We start from the raw sequence: 22194 nt of genomic DNA, 5'->3' as shown, positions 1-22194 counted from the left end.
CTCTTTATGTCGTTTTACTTTGTTTTATACTCTTTGTCTTTTATTTCTGACCTCGCTTTGTCCTGCTTTTTTTTCCAATGACACCTGGTCCATGGTGATTATTTTTCCTTTTTCGAGTAATAATTTCTGTTTGTTTGCGCTACTGCGATCTTTACTTTCATTTTTTTTATACTTTCTAATTTTCCTACTTTCATATTCTTTCTTCTTTCATATTCTTTCAACTTTTTCCACATGTGTATCACGCCTTTTTTTTTTGAGCCTTTCGAATTCCACTGCTTTCATAATCTCTAACCTGCTCTGCATGTGTATAGCGCCAACGTTTGTGAACATCTTTATGAAGTTCTACTTTGTCTTTTACTCCGTCTTTTAATTCTGAGCCCGATTGGAAGTGCTTTGTTTCAATTCCACTTGTTCCGGGCTGATAATTACTTTCCTTATTTTCTGAATTTGTACCTAGATTATTCTTATTCTTTTTTGCTCTTTTTTCTCTCCAACGCTTTTGAGTCTCTTTTCTCCGCACTGCTTTCTTTTTCGCTTAGTCGTGGTCTTATTTGATATTGGTTGTAAGTAGGGCGTGTCTTGCAAGAATCTTATGTTCTACGTCAAGATATACGTGAAGATCACGTCTCGTCTCCTGTCTTTCACTCCCAGGATTTTTTTTTTTAATAATAGAGAGATAGATAGATACTGTATTTATCAGACAACTGTTTAACATGTTATTTGTAGCTGGGTCACAGGCAGGTTAGTTGACTCACTCAAGATCTCATCTTGCTGTTTAAAGTCAAGCACTCTGGCCATAGTAGCATACTGTGGACAATATATTTCTTAAAAAGCAATAAACTGAAACAAACAAAAATGCAAACATGAAGTTAACCAAACACCTTAGCGTGTAATGATGTTGGAGCATGCTTTTTTTTTTTTTTTTAGGCATACAAAGAATAATGATGATTGGCTGTCAAACAATATTTCTGCCTACACATAGAAACAAAGAGTGAATAGGCAAAATTATCAAATAAAAAAAAAACTGACAGCATTCAACTGTAAAATATTGGGATGGTTAACTGCCAACACTGAAAATGATGATGCCCCAGTCCAATACCTCCAACTTTAAGTTTTTTTAGGTCTGAGATACAGTAGTTGGGAGTTGCACTTTCTTTATGTGTAGAAAAAAATAAAAAGCCATCTCCATCACAACCCTTCAGATATTTTTGTTTTTAATGCACAATTTGTACATTTTATATTTGCATGTATTATTTTTCTGTTTCAAATGGAAGGGTCGTTGTTCATTATTCCCTCTGACAAAAGATGTCTGCTCTTATCATCCCTCTTAATGTTCGTGTACCAAGCTCCACGCATGGGTTACACAGAAAGATCTAAAAGTGCCCTATTATACAGTCTTAGTGCATTATTGCAATAATCCGTTAATCTTTTTGAAAGCTCAAGCACTTGGCCACTTTTGTTTATTGCCTTTTCCACCAGATGCTGCGCTCTTCTAAAAGGTAAACAGATACAATAGATGGCAATGTACCAGTCTTCCAGTACAACTCTTGTAATTCCGTGCCTCCTAGTAATTCATCTCCATAAACCCAAGTATATCTGATAGCAACACCACTCGGAGATGTTAGTTTCTCTTGAGCGCTGCTCTACTTTAAATACATGCACCGTGGGCTATCTCGACTCTGTGTATGGTGCCAGCTCCAATCTTAAACTAACTTTTATCAAACAGGAAATCTCTGTGTTGACACTTTTCATGACATTCACAGCTTAATGTTGTTATGGATTATGATAAAAGTCATGTTTATGGGTTTTCTTAACCACGCCAATGGCATGAAAGGAAAAGTTATACAGCTAGTAAGCCAAATGTTGGAGGATACCTGCTATTAAGGGTCGAGGAAAGAAAAATTTACAAATCATGATTCTGAAGAATGACAGTTATCAGATCACCAGGCTGATTAACAACAACAACAACAAAAAAGATTTTTAAATGAAAAATATGCTGGCATTCCAATCAACGAAATGTAACAATTGCAGCCATGCATAAACTATACTATGTGATTATTTACTATAGAATGTTAAATGAGTTTCATACAACCAGGCATTTGCTGTTGCCATGATAACAGTTAATAGATGTAGTTATTGTAATTAGAATGAATAGTACTACATTTACTTATACTGCTGCAATAATGTCCATATGTGGTTGCTGCACATGGACAATTTATATATATATATATATATATATATATATATATATATACACATACAGTGGAACCTCGAGATACGATCACCTCTGTATACGAGAACTTCAAGATTCGAGGAAAGTATGAGCGAAAAATTCAGATCTAAATACGAGCATTGGCTTGCATAACGAGCCACGAGCCAGGCTGTGGGTATAGCTCGCGGCTTAGCGAGAGGGCGTGGTAGCAGTAGCGAGCCGCAGGGTGATCTGCGGTGTCTGCTTTTCTCACCTAAGTGCACAGGTGGGAAACTGCCCACATCCATGATTGTTCCTGTGGCTGATGGGCTGCAGCTGCCATGTCGTCCCCGCATATATAGAGAAGCGCAAGCCAGTTAAGGGGGAGAAGAAGTAAAAGAAAAGAGAGGAGAGAGAACGGAGGTTGCAGGAGGAGGCAGGAAGCAGCAGCAGTAGGAAGTCGGTGCGGGAGAGCGAGCGAGTGCAGGCTCGCGTGTAGCTGAACAGTGAGCTGAACAGGCGAGCCAAACAGCTGAAGCAGGACGGTGTAGAGAAGGTCAGCTGCATTAAGAGAGTCTCGCCTGTTGCAGAGCCCACATGGGAGAAGCAGGTGAGATGCTGACGCTAACAGAGAAGAAGCACCGGGGATTGTCATCTGTTTTTTAAAGACTGCTTCCTGTTGACGTTTTAACCTCGTGTTAAAGGATTGTTATTCTTGTGTATTTTAAACCTCCACTTCACAACTGTTTTAAGGATTATTTATTTAAAGATTTATTGAATGCTCTACTGTACTTTGGTAAATAATATAACTGATTATTAAAAGAATCAAAACAGGTGTCCAGTGTTATTTATTAAAGGTAGACTACAGCATATATTATTTATCAGTGTTATTTGTTAGGAAAATTGATTTTTATGTTAATATTTTTGGGGTGCGGAACGGATTAACTGGATTTCCATTATTTTCAATGGGGAAGTTTGTTCTAGATACGAGAAATTCACTATACAAGCTCAGTGCTGGAACGAATTAAACTCGTATCTAGAGGTTCCACTGTATATATATATCTTTTACCATACTTAGTTTTCTAATTTCTGTATTGTTCCCAAAACATAGAATGTGGGAAATAACAGTTCACTTAGCCCAGGAGTCCAATTAAAAACAAAAGCAGGTTGGAACAAAAACCTGCAACCACAGTGGGTCCCCCAGGACCGCGTTTGGGAATCCGTGGTATATAGTCATAACTGATCATGGCTTTGTCGTGTTGAAAAATAGGAGGTGGGGCCAGTGTGTTCTCTCTCTCTCCAATGAAGTATCACCATTGAAGTGCACAATTCTTAAAGGTACATCTACACATTCTATTGAGTTCTCAAGGATGGACCCATGACAAATGATTTTTACTGGGTCAGGTACTGTACACAATCAATGGCAGCTCTTCATAACAGTGGCATGATCAGTAAAGCCCCTCACATCACATTACTCCTCATATCAATAGATGCACAATGAACATGGAAACAGGAGTCTCCTCACACAGGAACATGGAAAGTAAACAGCATATTCATGACTGAAATGGGCATAAAATTCTATAGTAAATGTCAGTTATCCTGAATTAAGTAATACTGTCTTTTAAATTAAAATACGATCCTTTATCTAATAAAATTATTCTCAAAAATCTACAGTAATTTCTAAAAAAATGAACAATATTAAAATAACAGAAGTATATTTAAACATTTTTCTATTTTTAAAATCCAATTATGTATTTCGTGAAACATCTTTGCTTCTGGTTTTCTCTCACATACAAGTATTTGCATTTTCTACATAAGCAAATGTGGCAAAAAGTAGCTAAAATGCAACTGCACACATTCTGCTTTTTTGTAAGTTCAAGCTGTAAGTTTTGAAAAAAAAAACAAAAACTAGGTCACACCAACAGAGTTCATTCCTAGCACAAACGGCTACAGTGACTCATTGCAGTAAAGCAACAGATTCCAGGGTAACAAATCAAGATGAATCAAACAAATGTCAGGGCATCCGTCATGTTAGTGTTAGTTGTCACAAGTGCCACTGTGAAGTCTTTTGGGATTGGACTGTTGGAACTGATGATGATTCAGTCTACTGTCTGATCTCAGTCTCCAGAATACCTTACAGTTCAGCCAACGTGGTGTGGCCAGCAAGGCTGCCTCAGTTTCAATGAGGCTGGCCAGCTGTGGTTCTTACAGGTAATGCCATAGTGTAAGGACACAACATGATATTGCAAAGTGTTATAAATGAGATAAAGTCAAGAAGGTATGTATGCTGTTTTTGGAGAAATGTGTTAAATTTGATGAATATTTCAAATATATTTATACTATTTTGGCGGAGTGGTGGCTCTGAGGCTAGGGATCTGCATTGGCAATCGGAAGGTTGCCGATTCGAATCCCGTAAATGCCAAAAGAGACTCTGCTCTGTTGGGTCCTTGAGCAAGGCCCTTAACTTGCAATTGCTGAGCACTTTGAGTAGTGAGAAAAGCGCTATATAAATGCAAAGAATTTTTTTATTTTTTCATTAAACGATTATTCACTTGCTTTATTTATTTTGTAAGTTGGTGGTGTTCTTTGAAAGTTTGCATTTTGGTATGTCTGACTTCGAGTCATGTCCATGGGCTAATTGACATGTTTGAAGCAAGCAGTTAATGCAAGACAAAGCACAAAGTATTCGAGTGATGGTTCATTTGACACGGGGAACATTTACAGCAGTTGCAGGAAGATCTTCCAAAAAATAGGCTACTTGTTAGTGAATCAGTGAATTTTGTATAAGCATGTTCAAGAAAGATACGGAAAAAGTTATTTCTTTAATTAAACTCTCTTTATCCACTATTTGCATTTACTGTAGTTGAAGACCATATTGCAGGAATACTAGAACAGTCTTAAAAAGGATTATAAGCTACTTCTTATTAATGTGCATTCATGTACCAATAAGACCAGATAGTGACTAGCACCTCTGATGTAAAACCTATGGAAAGCAGTCTCTACTAACTATTTGAACTGAAAACAACTGCCATGTGTATGCACAAAAATCAGTCATCTTGTTGGTACAAACTACATATACAAATAGATTTGCTTTTACACATATCTTAACACCTACCTACCAAAACTTCAAAACAAAATTTGCGTGATTACTCACAGTACCAACTGAAAATTTAGAATCTGCATTTTCAAATACTCACCTGAAGCATACTGCTCACAAAGAAGTTCAAATTCAGTGTTTCACTGCTAGTGTTGTACAGTAAAAAGATATGGGTATGCTTCAGGAATATTTTTTCTTTACTCAAGTATAAAATGTACTACTTTTACTTTGCTAATTTTGCTCGAATATATTTTTCTGAACACATTTGTTACTTCAAAAATGAACCAGAAAAGAAAGGGCTACACAAACACAAAACAATTATAATAATAATTCATTACATTTATATAGCGCTTTTCTCAGTACTCAAAGCGCTATCCACACAGGGAGGAACTGGGAAGCGAACCCACAATCTTCCACAGTCTCCTTACTGCAAAGCAGCAGCACTACCACTGCGCCACCTGTGAGGACAATTATGTAAAATATGGGACTGTCCCAACTGTTTAGATTACTTCATACATACAAAGAATCAGATGTACACTGCTGGTGCTAACACCCAGTCGTCTACAAAGTTGTTCCAAGCACACCTCACCACAGCTATCAGAACAAGTTTGGGGTGGGGCTGGATGTTAGTGACGCACAATCCCAGTCTCATGTTCTTTTCAAAGCAAATATTGTCGTGTCCTGATGATATCTTCATTTCAGCCTCCTGAATGGTCTGGAGCTGATCCACAAGCTGCAGCAAGGAGTCCTTGTGTTTTCACCTGCCTTGTCATGTGTGTTGCCGATATGTCTTTTAACATTATTTTGGGCACTCCAGCTCCAAAACACATTGTGAACTAGTTGGAAAAGTCCAAGAAAAAAACCAAAAGGCCATTTTTTTTGAAAGTGAAACTAGAAGTAATGAAATCTGGATAAAGCATTTTATTAGACATTATTAGGGTTTGTTTTGATGACTAATGTTATTATTAAACTAATTCTTTTAATTTACATGAAGAGCTTACTGATAGTTGAACAAAAATACAGAGCATTTTAGGTCCAAGGAATGCTTAAAAATGTTTTCCATTTAAATTATCTGTAGTTATATATTTGTGTTAGGAATATTCACTTCACAAAGAGATTTTCAAGGAATAGATTAGCTCCATCTTAAAGCGGGGAAATCTGTAGGCCTGGTCCCTAACCCAAAAAATTAAGATACATTTATTAAGAATTCTGCCTGTGCTGTATGTTACTTCTTCAGGTGGCAGTTGATTGACTCATACTTTAGTAACTAATAAAAATTACATGCAAAAAATAAGGTAGTTTAAATCAGTGTTTCTCTACCTTTCAGGAGTCGCAACCCACTTTTTCTGTGGTGTCTTTGCCACCCATCAAGGGGAGGTGAATCAAGGGCGATCATAAGAGCCCATAAAGGAGATGTCCCACTCTGTGAGTCAAGTGCGACTGTCAAATCAGATTGGGGGTTATGATGTTCCCCTTTGGTGAATTGAGCAAAAACACTAGGGGGAGGGGGTTACTGTGTCCACCATGGTGAATCGAGCCTGACCATCAGAGTGGGGGTGGATTGATCCACCACCATTATAAACAGTAGTAACTTGCAACCCACCAGTGGCAGCCTGCAACTCAAAAGTGGGTCTCAACCCATTGGATGAGAAACACTGGCTTAAAATATTTTAGGTTTGAAAGAACTTTCTTGACTTCTTATAAAATAAGATGCAGCACTGTGGCACAGTGTTAGGATTGCAGTTCCCAGGGACCCCTGTGTGGGGTTTGCATGTTTTCACCATGTCCACATGTGTTTTCTCACAGTCCAAACACATGCAGGTTAGATTGACTGCTGATGGTAAACTGGCCACTGGTGTGTGTGTGTGTGTGTGTGTTCATCCTTCTATGGGCTTGCACCCTCTCCAGGGATTGTTCCTGCCTTGTAGCCAATGCTCGCTAAGACAGGCTCCAGTCCCTGTAACCCTGTTCTAGTTATAAACTTGTGAAATTTGCTGATGACACTAAAATTGGAGGGATGGCAGACACTGAGGAGACAGCAGAAATAATTCAAAATGACCTGGACAAGCATCAGAACTGGGCAAACACCTGGGGCCTCATGCATAATGCCGTGCGTAGAGTTCGCACTATAACATGACATAAGCACAAAAGCGGAAATGTACTTACGCACAAAAAAATCCAGATGCATAAATCTGTGCGTTCACCAACTTCCACGTTCTTCCGCTACATAAATCCCGGTCAGCGTGGAAATTAACTCACGTGCCTGCTGCCCCACCCCAACTCCTCCCAGAATTACGCCTCTTTGAATATGCAAATCAGTATAAATAGCCCTTAAGCTCAGTGTTATGTGAAGAGGGAATGGCAAAAGTACAAGGAAAAATGGAAGAATTTCAGCGAATACCAAGTGGAGGCAAAGAAAAATGTAGCATTTGTTGGTTTAAACAGTGGTATAAACAACAAAAGGAAGTTGATCAACTGACATAGAGTGTCGGAGAAACTCAAAAGCTGAAGTTCACAAAGTCACACAGTGCCTGAAGTTGTCACATATCAAAGTCACTGTGAAAAGGCAAGTTGTAGCCCACCGCCTGAGTGTCATATGAAAGCTTATTAGGGTACAGAGGAAAAAAAAAGGCACACAGTGTGAAAAAAGCACGAAATGTCAACTATAATCTCGAAATTTCCACTTTAATTACGTAGTTTATTTTAATTTACTAGTTTCTCAAATCCCATCGTAACTAAAGTAGCATGTTAAATGCTTTGTTTTGTATTTGACCTTCTATGTGCTCTGTGTTTGTGAATCACTATGTGCTTCCGGGCTTTGTCTTCCTCTGACAGGACACAGAATCCATTACATTTGTAATATTACAGCTCTCTGAATAATTAAAATACGATATCATTTTCATGATGATAGGAGTTAAAGCATGTTATTAAACATAGGAACATGGTGGCGCAGTGATTGTTCATGTCTTATGCAAGATGCTTGCTTTGCCACGCGTGACCTTCGATGAAATGCTTTATTACAGAAGTACTGTCTTTTTCAAACGTACTAACCCCCAATTCCTGTCCTTACTTTTCTTCCTCCAAATACCCAATCGCCACACAATCAGCTCTGTAATAGTCGTTAAGCCATCTGTAAACTTAGAACGCTGATTCTTCAAAACTTTTAAGGAACATTGAAATATATTCGTAATGTTTAATTATTCTATCCATCTATCCTTCCAGTGTCGCGCCAGCCACAGTAAGAATACAGCGCAAGGCAGGAACAAACCATGAACGAAGCTCAAGCTCGCTAGTGCTGCGACACAGTGTAGTTAAAGTTTTATCTGTATAATATAATAATATTGTCATCATATCTAAATACGCGCTTTATAAAGTGGCTCAGGTTGTGCAATAGTATAACTATCATAAGTACAATTACCTCACTGTAAACTTGCAAGTACAAACAGTTCTACAAGGAGCACTTGATGGACCGATTGAGTGCGTTTAGAGTTCTTGGGATGAAACTGTTTGTGAACCGCGAGGTCCAAACAGGAAAGGCTCTGAAGTGTTGGTCAAACGCGAATAGCGAATGGCTGAGGCAGCGTGTGCTTGATACTGTATATAGATAATTCTCTTTACGATCAGCTGCTGTACATTCACGCTCAGACACAGTGATATAAATACTGTGAGTGGTGCAGTGAGAGGAATATGGAAAGAGATGATCTGCTGTGGCAACCCCTAACAGGAGCAGCTGAAAGAAGAAGAAGAAGGTGCAGTGAGAGTAACAACGCTAAAGCAGCTATTGTATTTAGAATAGTTTGACCATTCTGTTGACCATTATATTGTTACAGGTTAATTACAATCAGATGCCTTAAACTAATTAACAATATGCGGTTAATTTCAGTGTATTTATAAAGCAGCGTCAGGAATGTGGACCTGAAAAAGAAAGGGAAAACACACAGGAACAGTACCACTGCTTTGACACTGGGTGCCACCCGTCTGCAAAACCGAGCGGAGAACTTGCGTACAACAGGGTATGAGCTACCGTGGAAATGTGCGTGGCTTTACGCCAAGTTTAGGTTTTATACATCGCGATTTGAACATGGAAACATTCTTATGCAACATTTCTGTGCATATGCACTGTTTGTACATGAGGCCCCTAGATACTGCAGTTTAATGTAGAAAAGTGCTACACGTGGACAAAAGGATCATCAATTATAAATAAAAGATGGAAGACCCTCTCATACAGGAAGCAAGCTCTGAAAAGGATTTAGGGTTATATGTTGATGCAACATTTTCATCAACTAAACAATGCACAGAAGCAATAAACAAGGAAAATAAAATGTTAGGTTATATCATAAAAACTGCTTAATTTAAATCAAGGGAAGTAATGCTCAAACTATATAATGTTCTAGTAAGACCGCATCTGGAGTATTGTAAGCAGTTCTGGTCACCATGGTAATAGAAAGACATAGCGGCACTTGAAGCTGTGCAGAGGAGAGTTAACCAGGTGTATCCCAGGAATTAAGGACATGTCCAATTCTGAAAGACTCAGAGAATTAAACCTGTTTAGTTTCGAGCAGAGGAGACTGCATGGAGACCTAATCCGGGTATTTAAAACCGTCAAAGGCATTGATAAAGTAGATCCAGCAGAATTCTTTAAGTTTAAGGCTGAATCACGGACTCAAGGACATCAGTGGAAATTAAGGGGAAGGGCACTTAAACTGTAGCCAGGAAGCACTTCTTTATGCAAAGAAGAGTTGTGGGACTATAGAACAAACAACCGAGACATGCATTTGAAGCAAAAACCTTGACAATCTTTAAGAAGAATCTGGATGAGATATTGGGACAGCTTAGCTATTACCTAAACAAATGGGCTTGATGGACTGAATGGTCTTATCTCATTTGTGAAATTTCTTATGTTCTTATATATGTGGGTTTAAAAAATGGATGAACAGATATAAAAATAGGGAAAGATCCTACTTTTACTTGTACTTAATTACTTTTAGTATTAGATGCTTTCAACTTCTACTTTAATAGTTTTATCATGGGTAAATTTTACTTTTACTTGATTAACGTTTCAGAAAGGTATCTGTTTTCTTCCACTATGGGTATGGAGTACTTTATAGAATACTCTCCACTGCAAACAGAAACATTTCAGTCAATCTGTAACACACAGCCTTTAAAACATCACTAAAGAAAAGGTGTTTCCTAAAAATAGCTAAAACACTAATTTAGATTCTGCTGCTGCTGTCAGACAATTCCACCAAAACAAACAAAAAAAAATCAGCATTAAGTAAAAGCCATATGCGCATTGCACTGGATAAAATTGCCCTTTTTACACATTCACCTGTAGTGCATAAGGTGACAAACTAAAGGGCCAGATTAATGCCACTAATATCAGAATGACCAACATATTTCTCATCCCCACAAATGTACACAGCTATTCAGACTGCCTGCATTATATTACCTGCTATCATAAGAAGATAGAACTTGCTAGACAGGAGTGTTTATGCATACAGTACACTAAACTGCACCAAAGCCATATGACCATGGGACAATTGTCTCTTTTCCTTGTGTCTGGTAAGTTCCTTGAAAAAAGAATGTAAAAATTACCATCCCAGGCCATATTGCCAGGTGTATAAAATTATTCTGTAAACTTGAAGACCAAACATTAGAAAACAACAGACTAACTATGAGCAATGGCTACAACTTGGGTTTTCCTAACACGTCCCAGTAAACAACATACTGTATGTAATGCAAAACTATAGTCTACAGATATTAATGACTAGCAATGAAGTCTCAATCACCTCACCTTATGCTAAACAATTTTCCGGAAAAACTCTGTGTTAAGCAAGATGCCATATGTATCAGCAAGACCAAATAATAGGCACGGAAACTAGCAGTACAGGAAAAACAATATGAGGCTATCCCCTTTAACAGTGAATGTTCCTGGTTGGACTGAATGAAAATCTATTCACATTTGATAAACAGTTAATAATTCCATGGACTACTGTTTGGAGATATTATACATAGTTGCATACCAACAATTATGAGAGTAGCTGGTGATAATTACTTTAAAGGACAGATTGTATCTTCTCATTGGACAAGACTGCACAAAGTACAATCATGGATATCAGGAAATGTTACGGCACAAGAAAAACTAGGTGTCATTTTGACAATGCCCTGCAGAGAGTATATGGGTTTCAACTGAAGTATAATGAAAAAGTGAACAAAACAAAACGCCTCAATTTTCTCTCCCCATAAAAGCACTTAATTCTTAATGTCATATAAGCAGACAGCAGCCCACTCACCTCCCATACTAGCTATGTAAAGCTTTTATTTCATTTTATCTCTTGTAGCATCAATAATAGATACTCACATTGGATCCAATGACAACAGTCAATCGCTCAATGACATCCACAAAAATTTCATTTTTACTACCCTTAAACAAGAAGGGAAAAAAAGCAAACAAATATTCAAGGAAGATTACTTCATTTTTTTCTAAAGACCTTAAAGATGAGGAGCTTCCATACTTACTTGGTCTCCCCTGGTGGTCAGCATTGGCCGGCTGGCTGCTGTGCTCGGTGCCACTTTGCTCTGCTGTGTGTCTGCACCAAACTGATAAAAGAGGAGACAGAAATCAGAGATCAGCCGCCCACTGTACCTCACATGCATGAAAATGGCCAATATAATGGGTATGCAGTGCTTTCATGTCTTAGTGCTGCATTTCTGCCAAGTTTGTCTGGAAGTGGCAAATGAACATATCCTTTATGAAGGCCTAAATAAGCATCTCACCACACAGCCCATTTCACACCATCTGTCTAAATTACTATGAATGCTATTTATGATTACTTTCTCATTTATTGTGTTGTCACTATGAGTATGTAATTGCCAATTATTTTAGAATGCAATTAAGTACAATAACCACTTTGATTCAGATCATTTATTTATATTCATATTGTTGTTTTCATTTCACATTTTCATGGGCAATGCACTGGTGCAGAGGTTATAGCTGACCTTGTACCTTGAGAAACCTGCATTTGAGCTCGGATCTGTTCATTTTCTGCATGGAATCTGCATGTTTTCCCCATGCCCATGTGAATTTTCTTCAGATACTCTGGTTTAAAACCTCATCCAAAAGGCACATGTTAGGTTCTTTAGGGAGTGCAAACTGGTGTAGCTTGAGTGTGTCTCTATATCTGCGCATGCCATGTAACTGAATACTTTCCCATAAGGCTAGATGATTTTTTGGTAATAAAGCTGTCAGTTCCAGTTAAATGCATATCTCTGTTGCTAAGGCAAACAACAGAGAAATAAGACAAACCAGAAAAAGAAAGTCACCTTGTACAATATGCTTTATACACACAGGGCAGTGTTGTTCAAACACAGCATAATGCAAGACATTTTGAATTGAATGTACTTGCTTCAGCATTAAACAGTGTATTATTTCTTAAATTTGTTGTGTCAAATTGAAAGAACGACACCATACTGTAATCTGTTAGTGGCCTTAATCCAATGAAAATGATAAGTAGTATGGGTGGTTTAAATATTTTATTTAAAAATCAAGGCCAATTTAGGCAAACATTACCTAATTGTTATTATAATAGTAAAGTAATCAGTGCCACTGCCTCACAACTCCAAGAAACCGAATTTTAACCATAGCATACATTCTGTATAATATTTACAGATTTTGTTTATTTCTTGGTGGGGGTGGGGTGGAGTCATCGGGCACATATAAAAGGTGGTTAAGGTCAATTTGCCCAAATGTTCTAAAACAGTTTTTTTACACAGATAAATCACACATACATTAAATATGTTAATATCTGACAATGGCATTCTGCACAAATTTAAGTGTTGCCTTGATACTTTTCAAAAGTGGAGTAAATAAGAACTCAATGAAGTATGTTAGGCTAATGTCGTGGTGTCATCAGTTTTCATGACCTTGTAATAATATAGCAATACATTTTCACACAAATAGACATGATTTACAAATATCTGAGTAAAATGTCATGTGTAGACATTATTAAAAATGTTTTTGTAAATAAAAGGCCAGTGTCATTTTAAAATGCTCAACCTTCAGATTTGTTTACACAAGATGCAACTACACTTCAGTGATGCATTCTCCACAAAAACAGATAGATACAGACAGACAGACAGACATCTGTATATCTAACTATCAAAATTCACCTTTAATGCATCATCTTCTTGCATTGGTATTTTACAGAATCACTGTCTGAGGCAAATGTGCTAGCATTAGTTCTTTTTTAACTGTCTCATAATTTCCATCCGGGTTTTTAGATTTTCTAGTTCTCAAAAAGTGGAGTAATATGATCATAAAACTGTCAAAAGAAAAGTATTCTTTTTCCTTCACTGGACTTGGTAGCGATATCTTCAAAATAAAAGAGGCTTGAAAGGGTGATGAATGTTTACAGACAGTTCTAGTGCTTGTACGTTTTTCTCTAACCTTAGTGCTGTGCCAGCTGTGCACAAAACTAGTAACAAATCATACCAGGCCCACATTACTGAGGTCAAAGAGGCTGAATGGCTTTGAGGTCACAGCTTCGGTCTGAATGAAGTTCTTTAAGATATCCGTTGAAGTAGTCTGTACATATCCATAATCCTGCAAGATAAAAGAACAAGACAATCTTATGTCTTGATATATCCAACTATAACAAACAAATTCTAGTAATATTTCTAAATCCAGGTCAAGCAGAAGTTACTATCTCTCATTGTTATATTACGCTAAACAGCTCAACCTCTCTTACATACTAAAGGTAAACATGTCTGACTTATTTTCATTGTATTTATCAAGTTTTCCATGTTACTTTTGGCCATGATCGTGTAACTGAGATTTTGCTTTTTAGATGTAGAGATTTGGTTAATTTAAAATGAGCTGGATTCTGGTGTTCTTTATAAAGTACCATCTGATGGCACACTTTCTGAAAAATAAAACAGTTTATAAATCAAAAACTGATTGATATATAAGGAATAATAGTATAGGGTATTTTGTATTTTTTTTTCTCTGATCATAATTTAGTTTAGTTTTACAAAAATTCAGAAAACATCCATCTCATAAAATTCATGATGCAGTATATACAAGTATATGTCTAATACTGTTGCAAATGCAACTAGTTTTCTTTCACAAAATAACCATTAATCATGCACAACAGTCATCGGTTAAAATCAAAGTATCTCTGTATAAGTGCTAAGCAATTCTTATTCTTATTACACATGACTTTGCAGGAAATGCATATCAAAGTTTCTCTTATTTGCTACACTCTTTTCTGACTATGAATGTAATCTTGTCAGGCACAATTAGGCACAAATACAAATGTTATTTCACGTACTAAGAATCAGATTAAATGTTATAAGTTAGGAGACACACCCATACCAACTCCACAGATTTGCTAATAAAAGTAAAATATACCTAGCTATGTTAAATAACCTATCCACAAAACAATAAAAAAAGATGTACAGTATATAAATAAAATAAAAATAACTCTTAGTATAAGAGACAAAAATAAAATTGAGGAAAAATTAAGGTGGCAGAAGTTCTTTCATAAACAGTGAAGAAGAAAACTAAAACTCAAGCTGACAGTGCTCTCAGAGAAGTTTGGAATCATTTGCAATTTACCATTCTTGTGAACCGATTACCTAATACACAACTACACTACAATGTACTGTATAACACAATACAAGGCAGTGTCCCATGACTATAAATATATTTAATGATTCCAAACCATAAACTAGAATGTTTTGATAGATTTCACAATTAACAAAGATTTTAAGAAAGCATAGAAATGTAGAGCCTGCTGGCCAACCAAAATATTTAAGGAAAAATAGTGGCTATGGTCATCAGAGCCTGCCTCTTGCTGGCATAGCCAGAAATGGCATAGTTGAAGGGCTCACTCTCACTATAACTGCACATACAAGTAGATGACACTAGATCAATACCCAACATCCTATACACAAAGACCCTTCTATCCTTGTTGTTAGTGTGATATAAGTTGCCAAGATCATAATTCACCAATTTTTCCTTTTGTATTACATACCATCATCTCATCTAGCAGCTCATAAATGAGTGCAAAGTTCATGCGAACAGTTTTTTCAGACAGTGCACCACAATAGTCCTTAATGAGGGCAGCAAGCCTGAAATCAATAAAGAACAATTAGGTCTTGTCACACTGGCTTCTTTTAAAGACTGTATTCTCCATTCGCAAATGTTAACCCCCTGTGTAAGGAGCCACACACCCACTAAGGTGCATCATTCCTCAACAGACATACTTTTTATCTAGTCTTCAAAGTTCTCCTGTTTAGGCAATTTCCAGTTTGGGCTCAATAGTGTAATAAAGCTCGGGTTTAAGTTTTCTCACTAGCTATTACACAGAAGCCAAAGAGAATGACAAATATTTTAGGGCTCTTTCATACTCTGCTAAACATCCATACATTACAAATTATTAAAATTAATTTTCACCTCCTCACAGGATATAACTGTCACTATTTTCCCTAGGTAAGAAACTTCACCACAAGCATTTCTGTTTACTTCTAATTCTTTCTTGCAACAAACGTTTGTGTCATTGCTATTTTTTTTTTCCTTCCTTGTCTGCTTCATATTGTACAATAGAAAGACATTCTTAAATCTGTGTACTATACATGAACATGGCATTTTTGGTTGTGCATCTTCTTTGTTTAAACTATTAAAAGTTTTTAGCACTGTTCTCACTAAGCAAACCTTCAGGAGTGTTCCTTACTGGAGTTGCCAGACCTTTAAATTATTGTGTCTTCGCTTTACCTCCTTGCATCCCAATATGCATCTGTTCCACCCACATTGCCTCATTCACAGTAACCTCCAAAATCCACAGTGGGTCTCGGTTACTTTCTTTAATCAACTGATTGCTACTTTGCTGATCTCAGTCTCTCGCTCTCGTGCTTTCTGCTGTTTTGGTCTGTTTTTCTGCAGTTTTGATGGCCCAAATGCAATTCTCCTCTCAAACCTACTTTTATACTGCATTAATAACTATTTTCTGCTCATCAAATGACATCTGATCCAGAATATAACTTATTTGCCATTTGGTAACAATGAATAGTCTACAGCAGCGTTCCCAAACTCGGTCCTGGGGACCCCCTGTGGCTGCAGGTTTTTGTTCCAACCGGATTCCTAATCAGTGACAACACCTGATAGCACTGATCTCATTTAATTAGCGGGTATTTTTTTTTCTTTTATTCGACATTCAGAAAAGCATAGCAGCATGATTTTTACATTTATAAGACATTTAGAAATATTTCTGCTTTTGCTATAGATTTAAATGCTTAACTCTCTTTTGTTGATTTCATTATATTTTGCCTTTTCTCTGTGCAGTTTTTCCCCCTTTGTTGTATCTTAATAATGACAATTTAAAACGAGCAGAGCAGACATGCTCGCAAACAACACTGAATAATCAAAGGCTGCAAGTACTTTAGCAACCGACCCAATAATGAGTAAATAATGGATTGATTAAACAATTAGAAGACCTAGAAAAGTAGAATGAAATCAAGATGAAAATACTGTTAAAAAGAAGAAAAAAAACATTATTCCTATATAACTGCTTGATACATTTTAATAATTTTTTTTTTTTAGCAAACTTAGTTTTCTAATTTCTAAATTGTTCCCTAAATACAGAACTTGGGAAATATCAGTTCACTTAACTAGCCCAGGAGTTCAATTAAAAACAGAAGCTGGTTGGAACAAAAACCTGCAGCCACAGGGGTTCACCAGGTCCGAGTTTGGGAAACACTGGTCTAGAGAAATCATTATACAATTAGAAAATAAGGAAACAGCAGGAAAAATGAAGAAAAAAAAAACTCAAGACACTTGTAAAAAGTAATAAATGTTTTCTGTAATATAACAACATGATCCTTATTTTGACTACAAAACTTATTTTTCATCACAATTAAGCATAACAAGACTTGGTCTTTAATACTTGCTGTTTGGGTTTTTAAATCCTGAGAACAGTTCTGTGTATATTGTCTTTTTTTGTTTTTTAATATGCTTTGTGATGGTACTCACTCCGTTTTGATCTTAACTAAAACAAACACATAGAAAAAAGGGACAATACAGGGACACAGTGGTTAGCACTTCAGCTGCTTCTTCACAAATCCAGGAGATTGGGTTCAAATTCCTCTTCAGGTTTTTGTATGTCTGTACAAGTTCACCCCTTGGTACCTTTATCCTCAAAGTCCAGTTATCAGTTGGACAGTACTGAATTAACAGTTTCACACTTCAATTTTTTTAGATCCAAGCAACACATAATAAGAGAATATTATTATGTTTAATCCAATACAAAAAAACATACTAAAAGCCAGAAATATTTTAAATTGTACACTTTTACCATCTGGCATTGGAGGAACCATCACTAGTAGATGTTCTCACATTAGAAAGAAGTCAAGCAACATTAGAAACAAGAGAATTGCACTTAAATTTGTTATTACCTATTTAAAAACTCTATGACTGTGAATGGTGAAAGGTTTGACTTGCTTGTTGCCACAAAATACAGACCCCCTTGTCGAATGTGAATCAAGTGCAGTCCGTCATGGTACTGGAAGACAAATAATAATCATGAGAAATGGCCATGTATCGGACACCGCCTAAATAAATAAAAACTAATTTTTTATTCACTTAAATACATAACTGCTAAGTGTTGATGGCTATGTACGATTGTGCAAACTTTCAAATCTAGACTGGCATATCTGCCACCACTGTTCTACAAAGCACCCTAGAACTGCAGGTCTTTATTGCCATCTTGCATGTAACTGTAACCCTACACATTTAAACTGTGCTACCCCATTTTAGAAAATTCAGAATTCAGTTGGCAGGAAATTATCAAAATTAGACATCATAAGGCATTTTTGAAGATTGCCTATAAATCCATCTATTTATCCACCCAATTTCTGCTGCTTACCAGGGTTTGGGCTGCAGGGGCAGTAGGCTAAGCATAGACATCCAGGCATCCTTTCTCCTGAACTACTCCAAATCCTCCGGGGTAATGCTGAGGCATTCCCAACCTAGCTGAAAGATATAATCTCTCCAGCATGTCCTGGGTCCTCCCTGAGGTTTCCTCCTGATTAGACATGCCCAAAACACTTCACTAGGGAGGCATCCTAATCAGATGCACAAACCATCTCATTTTGGTCCTTTTAATGCAGAAGAGTATCGGCTCTACTGTGAGCTCCTTCTAACTGTCTACACTCCTCATCCTATCTTTAAGGCGGAGTCCAGACACCCTGCAAAGGAAGCTTATTTCTGCCACTTGTATCTGCAATCTAGTATTTTCGGTCACTACTCAATGCTCATGACCAGAGGTGAGGACAGGGACATAGACCAAATGGTAAATCAAGAGTTTTGCCTTTCAGCTCATATCTCTTTTTAAAATAAATACGGTATGTAAGTGAATGTTTACTTATAAGTCAGGGCTTTGTACTCTTCCAGGTAAAAAAGAATGACAATGTATACAAATATGTCTTGCATCATTAATACAATATATTCTCACTTCACTTTTATGTGTGAGTTCTATCTTTGTCAATTTTTATGTAAAGATTTTATGCAATCTTAAGTATTTCAATCTCAAATCTCTAATCTGTAAAAAAAAAAAAATCACAACCTCTACAGGACACTATTTTACAAATGAGCTTTATTGACATTTTTACCATGACAATGGGGGGCTGATCTCCTGGCAGTGCCACCACCTTTTCATAGAAAATATTGATGATGCTGGCATCTGTTTCACCCCGGACTGACAAAGAAAAAGTTATGGAATGACTGAAATAGTTAAAAGATATTTTTTTTTCTAACATCAGACTCCAGTCGGAGCACACATTTATAAATATACATGTAAATCAAAAGGTAAAACTGTATTTTAAACAGTGAGCCCTGTGCTGCATTGGTTTTCTACAGAGAACTAAAAATTAAATGCTATATATTACTATCCATATATATTATTATGGAGAAAAGTTACACCAAGGAATTTTCTTTCAATTAATAACATAACAGCAAATCATACAGTTTATTAAATCAAACACAAATAATGCATCTTACATTCTCTAACATTTAATTACAACTTGGAGATGATAAATATACTCAAATTATACCTAAATATCCTTTTTTCAGACAGACTTCATTCATAGTGTTTCTATAGCTTTTATCTCTGTATAGTGTCAAGTACTTAGTGAGACTTGTTTCTGAGAAAAAGAAAATTATGATACCGAGTTTTATTTAAAAAAAATGGGTATGTTTTATTGCTGGCATTCTTTCACAGGAAATATAAGAATAATTATTTTATCATTTCTTGCATCTTAATAAATAAATTTATTTAAATGTTAAGTAATGAGATGTTATAATTAGATCAATTACCTGGTACAAAACATTTTAAATGAATGTTCCCTAAGCTGCACGGTCTTTTTACAAAAACAAACCTAATGACTTATTATTAAACAGGATTCAAGGAGGCATATTAGAAGGCTGATTAATATTCAAGGATACAGTCCTTGTAGATGAGGTGGTCACCTTTGGAAGACAGAAGAAACACTTGCAGGATCATGATTGCTTTAAAAAAAAGAAATAGGAAAAAATAAGTGTGACTCATTAAAATTCAGTGAAACATCAAAAGCATGTATTCAGAGTACTGCATTTTTTGGATGGCAGGGTTGTTACATATCTTGTAGAAACATGACAGTTTGGAAAACATTGCAGATGATGATTTTCATGTAGACAACTGAATTCACAGTTGTGACAGCAAAAAAATAAAAGTGAAAATAACAATGTAACATGCTGGAGGAGACGTAGATGCAGAAGATGAGTTGAAGATGGGTTATCCATGCAGTTTGCTTTCTGCCACCTATTATAGTATGTAAAAATATTGATTACATCTTGCCTGAAGAAGGGGCCTGAGTTGCCTCGAAAGCTTGCATATTTAATCTTGTTAGTTAGCCAATAAAAGGTGTCATTTTGCTTGGCTTTTCTCTAGTATATATAATATAAATAATATCTACAAAAAAACTGCAAAATATTCAGATTAGAATATTGGTTTTACAGTTGTATTACTGTAAGCAACATTATCACTCATATATATTTAGAATGGTGCTATGTACTTCCTTTCTTGTGACCTCTCTGTAAGGATACTCTTGATAAGATTAATGCGATTTGTCTGTTGGGGGAAAATCAATTTTGAACTCCAAACAGAGAGTCAGTGTGGTGTGATACACATATCCCAGATGAATGAAATCTCCGTTAGACAATGAACACTGTATCTTTGAAACTGGAGAAAAGACTGAATATGTGAAGTCATACATTCAAGTAGCAATACCTCTCAGAGGTGAAAGAGAATTTGCTAACTGGCATAACTAGTCTCCTATGCATAATGTCTAACAATTATTTTGCATGAAATTCATACTTAACCCAGTGGCAATGGGCACAACACCAACAACAGCCCTAGATGGGATGCCAGTCCTTCTAAAGTCACACAATCACTAACAACTTTACATTTACAGTGTCCGATCAAATTGTGATTAAAGTGCTTTGTCCAGGAATGGTTCCAAACTTGCACATGATGCTGCTAGGTTAAGCTCTGGCCACTGCAACCCTAAACTGTTAGATTAACCCTTACAACGTCTTTTGGATCAAATATGACCCGGTTTTGTGTTTAAATGTCGTAAATGTGCCTTAAATGTAACCTGTTCAACTGAAAAAGCTCCTAAATGTCAACTGTTCTAAAAGTTAGGATTATCAGTACTACAAATTAATATGGTGAATCAATATAAAATAGGTTTGGAATGAAAAATTTGATGTCCACGACATCTAAAAGGGGGTGTCAGAATCATGTCAACAGAGACCCAAAAGACACAGCATTTGTTCACAATATGAAAATATTGTAAACATTAAGTGAGTTTGGCAATGTTATACTTCTAATAAGATAAATGCCACACCATTGGAATGTGGGAGGAAATGCTACCAAGTCATGAGAAGTACAAGCTCCACACAGAAGGAATTTAATGAGATTCCAAGTACTGAGATATGCTGTGTCATCAATAGTAAAAACTAGTATTATATGAGGTTAGCAGGAAAACAGCCTTCTATAAAATAGTTTGATCATGTTTTAATAAACACTTCTCTTGTGCATGAGACAATTTTTCTGGAACGTGTTTATTTAATAATATTCTAGCTAAAATACATTTATTTGGGATATTGGAAACTAATACTTGGATTATGCAAAATGAGTAATTTGAGATTTTTTTTATATACTTCTGATATTGTTTACCACTGTTCAGGACAGGTCTCCACTGAAGGTCATACAAAACTGAAGGAATTTCGTGATCTCCACTTTCCATAAAAACATGTGGTGAAACGTATTTATCTGCATCATCAAAAGCAACTGGGCGTAAGCAACAGACAGAAAAATTATCTTTTTTTGTTGGACTATTCCATTCCAGTCACAAGGAACGAGAAGGAATGTTTCATTGGCATCATAAAGAAGGGTTGGGATCTGGTCAAACAGTGCAACTGTCTTCTTCTTAGCGTTACCCAGCTTACGTGCAGGGTACACGTTCGAACACGCCACTCATCACTTCTTCCAATACAAGCAGTCTTCTTTCGTAATGCAAAATCGTCTAATGTGACATGGCCTTTAAACTTATTTTTTAACAAATAATAAATGTCATTTTCTAACCCACTTATTCCTGAACAGGGTCACAGGGAAGGTGGGGTGCAAATAATAAATGTATTATTGATTAAGGTTATCTACGGTGGGTTGGCACCCTACCCGGGATTGGTTCCTGCCTTGTGCCCTGTGTTGGCTGGGATTGGCTCCAGCAGACCCCCGTGACCCTGTGTTCAGATTCAGCGGGTTGGAAAATGGATGGATGGATGATTAATGTAATTGTTATAATTGTGATT

At 36.5% G+C, this 22194-nt stretch overlaps 1 protein-coding gene across 2 annotated transcripts in view; it reads right to left on the bottom strand.

Annotated features, from left to right (window-relative positions):
- ap4m1 (adaptor related protein complex 4 subunit mu 1) overlaps nt 1-22194 on the bottom strand; it is a 40769-nt gene that overhangs the window by 14671 nt on the left and 3904 nt on the right. For both annotated transcript variants that reach the window (XM_028798027.2, XM_028798029.2), the window contains 7 exons: nt 19786-19848; nt 18954-19039; nt 17739-17845; nt 15323-15419; nt 13780-13890; nt 11808-11888; nt 11650-11712 (listed from right to left, as the gene is read on the bottom strand). In XM_028798027.2, the coding sequence (XP_028653860.1) occupies nt 11650-11712; nt 11808-11888; nt 13780-13890; nt 15323-15419; nt 17739-17845; nt 18954-19039; nt 19786-19843 (603 nt within the window). In that variant the 5' untranslated portion in view covers nt 19844-19848. The remainder of the gene's footprint in view (nt 1-11649; nt 11713-11807; nt 11889-13779; nt 13891-15322; nt 15420-17738; nt 17846-18953; nt 19040-19785; nt 19849-22194) is intronic.

This window comes from Erpetoichthys calabaricus, chromosome 3, assembly GCF_900747795.2.
Source record: "Erpetoichthys calabaricus chromosome 3, fErpCal1.3, whole genome shotgun sequence".
Classification (NCBI taxonomy): domain Eukaryota; kingdom Metazoa; phylum Chordata; class Cladistia; order Polypteriformes; family Polypteridae; genus Erpetoichthys; species Erpetoichthys calabaricus.
This window is presented reverse-complemented; position numbering and strand designations above follow the sequence as displayed.